Source organism: Populus trichocarpa, chromosome 17 (genome assembly GCF_000002775.5).
Source record: "Populus trichocarpa isolate Nisqually-1 chromosome 17, P.trichocarpa_v4.1, whole genome shotgun sequence".
NCBI classification, from domain to species: Eukaryota; Viridiplantae; Streptophyta; class Magnoliopsida; order Malpighiales; family Salicaceae; genus Populus; species Populus trichocarpa.
In genome coordinates, this window is record NC_037301.2 from 9,200,325 (window position 1) to 9,206,101 (window position 5,777).

The 5,777-nt window shown below is 35.9% G+C and overlaps 1 protein-coding gene across 4 annotated transcripts; it reads right to left on the reverse strand.

Annotated features, from left to right (window-relative positions):
* Positions 1–453: 453 nt before the first annotated feature.
* LOC7495967 (DExH-box ATP-dependent RNA helicase DExH18, mitochondrial) lies at positions 454–5,300 on the reverse strand. 4 transcript variants are annotated; one of them, XM_024589022.2, is made up of 4 exons: positions 2,468–5,300; positions 1,131–1,197; positions 934–962; positions 454–854 (listed from the first exon to the last, which is right to left on the reverse strand). In XM_024589022.2, exons 1-2 carry the CDS (start codon positions 4,861–4,863, stop codon positions 1,143–1,145), a joined length of 2,451 nt encoding a protein of 816 aa, XP_024444790.2. In that variant the 5' UTR covers positions 4,864–5,300; the 3' UTR covers positions 454–854; positions 934–962; positions 1,131–1,142. The 4 variants fall into 4 exon arrangements, with proteins under 4 accessions (XP_024444790.2, XP_024444791.2, XP_006373317.3 ...); XM_024589023.2 differs by lacking the exon at positions 934–962; XM_006373255.3 differs by lacking the exon at positions 454–854 and having other exon boundaries at positions 888–962.
* Between the last annotated feature and the right edge of the window lie 477 nt (positions 5,301–5,777).

The following is a 5,777-nucleotide window of genomic DNA, read 5'->3' on the forward strand; positions in this document are numbered from 1 at the left end:
AGTTCTTTCTTAACCAAGATTTCAAGAGAAAGTTTAAGGCAAAACTATTATGTATTAATTAACCAAATAATTTCAAATATATAATTTATGATTGGAAAAAAATACAAACTCCACCACAAAAATAAACATATAAACATAGTGTTAGTGCTCATTTGAAAATTACCAACTTTTGGCTTTTTTTAACTTCCATGGCTTTTCATTCAAGAGTAGAATTCCAAGTGTTTGGTAATACTTGAAAACTAATATGCAAGCCCCTTCCACACATGACTTTACACTTGTTTTTTAAAAGCTACAATTTATAGCTTTTGAGAAGCCATCTTGGTTGATGTACATGCTTATCTAAAATTACCCCTTATCATTAAAAAAAAAAAGAAAAAAAAGTTAAGGCTTGTTGTGTTATTTTGAGGACAAACACAAGGACCAAACGTGCATAGTAAAAAAAATAATCAAATCTATCCATCCTACAATCAAATTTATTATAAAATTCCTGTCCCTTTTTTTTTTTTTTTACCTTTCTGTTGAAGAAAGAAAATATTTTAATATTTCATCATTTTTCAATGTCTTTGGCGTTGATTCCCTAGCTTCATGGGTTTCGATGCAGCGATGATAATCATTACCCGGAGCTGTAGCCTTCCATGCTTTCTCACTCATGAGCCTGAGCTTTGTTGCATACTTTCATTTGGCAAGGGTTTGATATCATGTCTGTCAGCTGTGTATACAGAAACATGGGGCCTGGAACTTCAAGCACCATTCTATGCGTACTTCAGTTATCCAGCATGAAAATTCCATGCTTAAACAGCATCTCTATTTGGAAAATACAGTATTCCTTCATAATATTGCAGAAAAATGTGTGCCTGAAAATTTTGTTTGCTACTAAGAGACCAATCAAGATACCAACTGTAGTAAACTAATTCAACTTGTGAAAATTCTTACATCCAATCACAACGTGCAATCAAGAGCCACTGCACAAATCAAGGAACCAAACTAGAACATATCATCAAGGATGCATGTTCTAGAAAGACTAGCAACCAGAAATTAAGATAATAAATATCCAAGCAAAGCCTAGAAGGCAACAAGGTCTAGCTGCTAAATAGGAATTGAGTTAATACACTATTTCATTTTGCAAGTACCTGAAAGATTCCCTATACAACGACCTTCTGTGAATGCCCCTGCAGCAACTCTTTTTCTTGCCTTTTCCTGCAGTGAAGAAACGAAAATGTGCCACATTCAAAGATTTTAACAGTAAATAAAAAGGCTGAAAGCACAATATAGTATCTAAAATAGAACTACCGACATGATATCCAATATCCACAAGTTATATAAAAAATATAAATGCATTAGAAAATGTAGAGCTGCTCCAACATTTGTTTCATCGCAGTTTCTGTTTCTCCACTCTCCTCCACATTCTTTTACACAGTAGGGCAGCCTGCTTTACAGTTAGAACCTGTTTGTTTTTGCGTTTCAAAAATACTTTTAAAAAAAATTGAAAACTTTTTATTTTTTTCTTTACTTCAAATTAATATTTTTTTGTGTTTTCAGATCATTTTAATGTGCTGATATCAAAAATAATTTTAAAAAAATAAAAAAACATTATTTTGATGCATTTCCAAGCAAAAAATAATTTGAAAAGCAACCGCTACATCTTAGCATCAGCTAAAATAACATTACGGTTCCATGAGCATTTTTAATCCATCTATTTTAACAAGTTGCTTGCATCAAGACCTCACTGCAAAAATACCAAAACCACAGTCACTTGACTCTGCCAGAAGCATAATTTTGACAGCACCTCTCTTGCTAGAAGGTTGCACATTTATTATAGAAAATTGAAAATTGAATTCCAACTTCTCTTCATATTTATTACCTTTTCCAAGTAATATCTTTGTAATTCATTCACTTCCATGCAGAAAAGAATGAACTTACGTCAACTTAAGCCTAGGTTTCTCTTCATACTTTATTTAGTTTCTTAACACACACATAATGGCAGATACACTACAAACAGGTAGGTAGTCAGGTACAAATCCAATAAAGAAGAGGTGAAAATTGGCATTCTTAGAATCATATATCAAAATTGATACACTCAAATGAAACCATAATACAGCAGATGGTTCTTATTAATTGAGAGTTTAAAAAGGGAAAATTAAAAGGATAAATTAAAAATAAGGAATTTGTTCTGTCATAAAGTAATCCCCTATAGTCATTGAGAAAATCACCTCAATGTTATGCATTTCATGTGTTTAAGAGGATAAATGATCTTAATATACATGGGTTTATAATTCATCGTGTTTCATACAAAAAAAAATGGTATAAGCAAAGAAACATGGAGTATTAATAGCAAATCAAACAAGTAACAATGCATAATCAAGGTTGCAACCAAAAGTGAGAAGGCATAAATACAGAACATTGTTAACATTCTTCCATTTGGATGGTCCAAGAAATCCATCAATAAACTCAATTGATAGAAACTTACTTTTCATAAATCTTGACAAGTGAGTTAGGCCTCCTGTAACCATCTCCTTTGTGCCTCTCATGACCATCTTCCTTCTGTTGAGGCCTTGGATTCCCTCCCTGCCTTGATTCTGGTTTCCAGCAAGCCTTGATGAGAGATTGGCCCAATAAATCTGCGATATCTATTGCCATTTCCTCAGCCTTTTTCTTATATGGAAAAATTTCTTTTTTGAAGTGCTGGGACAACCATAGATACACGGATAAAACTTGATGTTTAGTCTCGAGATCTTGGAGTTCTGCATCATTCCGAGCAGATCCCTTTGGCATGCCCATTGCTATACTAACAGGGACCTTTATGCTATACAGTGCAGCAAACCTATGAAGATGGTACATTGCTTTTGGGTCTCTGAAATTAACTGGAGCGAAGCAAAAGTTGAATCGGTCTTCCAAAGATAATCCCTGAACTTTCTCCAACATATTTGCCACCTTCTTTATATGATCATGCCGACACAAGAAGTATGAGCCATCAAGACGGCAATTTTCACCAAACTTTTCAAGCAAATGAGCAAAACTAATATCTGGCAGCTGTCCAGCAAACAATTCAACCTGCTCAAAGAAAGGAAAGAGACCCACTTTCTTGACATTCTCGAAAGGTTGCTTCAAACAATCAATCAAGTAATCCAAATCCTCTAATTGCAAGGTGGTTGTGAGTCCATCTGGATACCGACTTCCTCTTCTACCAGCTCTTCCAGCAATCTGCTTCACCTGTGATGGTGGTACTGGAACAATCTTGTCACCATTGTACTTTGAAAGGCTATTAAAAACTACTCTTCTAATGTTCAGATTCAAACCCATCCCCACAGCATCACTTGCAACCAGCACATCATACTCGTTATCCTGATCATTGAACAAGTTAGCTTGCTGCCTACGAGTCTCTGGTGGTAAGGCCCCATAAATAACACAACAACGATGATTGGTGTGTTTTTCAATTGCCATTTTCACCTCGAATATCTCTCTTCTTGAAAATGCAACAATACAATCCCCAGATCGTACATTTTTAAGATCTCCCAACAGAGTTTTGGCTTCAACCACTAACGGTTTGAATCTCTCATAATGTTGTTCATACAATTCATCTCCAGTTTCTGAACAGATATTTTTAACAATATCCAGAACACTAGGATCTCCACACAAATGAATTTCATCAGCCTTCAAACCAAGTAATGCTCTCGTCCATGCATAGCCTCTGCATGAATCAGCCATCATCTGGATCTCATCAATAACAGCCACATCATACAGTTCCTCAGTTGACACCATTTCCACAGTACAAGCAATATGATTGGAAAATGGCACGTGTTTCTTCTCTTGCCCAGTATAGAGACTACAGTAAACCCCAAGAGCATTGACCTTGTCAAAAACTTCCATGGCTAACAGCCTGAGTGGACTACAATAAATACCCTTCTTTGCTTCCATAAATTTTTGCAATGCATTATAAGTTTTACCACTGTTTGTTGGACCACAATGATATATGATCTTTCGTTTCATTGCTCGTGCAAAAGGGAACCATGTGTGTGGCTTTGTAAGATCTGCTGAGGAAATCATATTCCGAAACCGCTTGATCTCATCAGGAAACTCTTCTATACAATACTCAACAAATATTGGGAAAAGGAACCTAACAGCCTTATCCGATGCACCTAGTGACACCAAGTGCATAGCAAGCTCAGCAGAACATTTCTTAAAGAAAAAGTTCCTGAACCGATTGACAGCAGTATGGAAATATGACTTGCCAATATAAATGCCAAGAGCCTGATTAGCTGCCCAGCCCGATTTTGAAAAACAAGAGAATATCTCTTGTAAAGTATCCCAATCCGATCGCTTCAAATTATCATTCTTTTCAGCAGTAAGAAGCTCCCGATACAACTCTACAGGGTCACGAAATGCCAAATTCTTTTTCCCCACAACATTATTCCCACCCTCAACACCATCACTTTGTTTCTCTTCAATAACCATAGAATCACAAACGCAACTCTCGTTATCATCACCCGCACCAACACTATTCCCATCAACACCTTCAAGACCACCATTCTCTACAGAATCCAAACTTTTATTCTCATTCAATTTCACTCTATTACCATCCTCATCATCGACAGATGAAGAAAACGGCCTCGCATCAGCAGGATTAAAAATGGTAAATTGTGGGTTCTTTAAAGGTGAGTGAGAATGAATGTTGTCTACTAAACTAGTTGAAAATTGCCGGCAAGGAACATCAAAAGAGGTACTAAACTGATGAGTTTCTAAAACCCAGTTGTTAAATTGTCTCATAGAACGGAAATTTTGATTTGAAAGCAAAACTCTAGCACTGTGAACATTGTTTCTTGATGCAAAGATTCTAAACAATGAGGTAAAAGGGCCTCCAGCCATTAGAAACTCACGAATAACACCAAACAAAAAAAAACCCAGTAAAATTGTATAGGTGCAAGTGTATGTAAGTGTGTCACTTCAACATGTTGACAATAGCAACGGAAATGAAATGAAGTAGGAAATAAATGATCCAGAGAGAGACAAGGGGAAACAATTTAAAAAGAAAAATAAAAGAGAAGTTAAGCTTAGAGGATTCTGAGGAGCATACCTTAATTCATGTAAGAAAAAGAGGAAAAGCATATGGTTTTGAGAGAGAGAAAGTGAGAGAATTGAGGGAAAGTGGTGGACAGTGTTAAGCCACCGAAAACCCTAAACCCATGTTCAGTTGGTTCTAAAGAACAGAGGACTTAACTCGGTGCGTCGCTCATTGTCATCAAGGCTGTAGGTTTCAAGTACTAGCCCATATTTCACTTCTCTTCAGACTCGATGCCCTTCAATATTCTTAGGGCCGCCTCGATAGTTTCAGCATTCTATATACAAAGAGAAGCCTGCTGGGCCTTAATCACTTTTTCTTAGCACTTTTCCATCCACAGGTTAGGTTTATTATTTCATGATAATAGTTACCCAGTTATTATTTCATGATAAAAATAGATAATCATGACATAACCAGCATTTAGAACCCATTTTGGCTGTCAAACAATACTTCATTAACCATCGATAATGATGAGCATACTAGATGAGATCTCTGTGAATGTTCATTTTATATCTTTATAATGTTAAATGGTTGAGTTTTCCTTGAAGATATCATGTGTTAATTTATGTTGCAATTTGATTTTTCAAGGTTTTTGTCTTATGATAAACTTAAGGATCATAATGACCATTGGCTATCAACCTTTAGCACCTTGTTGGTTTGATTGCATCCTGGTTGAAAGTAATATCACAAAATACCAGTGTTTTAAAACCCGGACCGGCCC

Bases quoted from the DNA above. Each gene is read 5' to 3' on its own strand.
- LOC7495967 (XM_024589023.2), bottom strand. From the start codon at position 4,863: ATGGCTGGAGGCCCTTTTACCTCATTGTTTAGAATCTTTGCATCAAGA. The intron at 1,198-2,467 runs GTAAGTTTCTAT...TCTTCACTGCAG, and splicing joins CTTGTCAAGATTTATGAAAA to GAAAAGGCAAGAAAAAGAGT.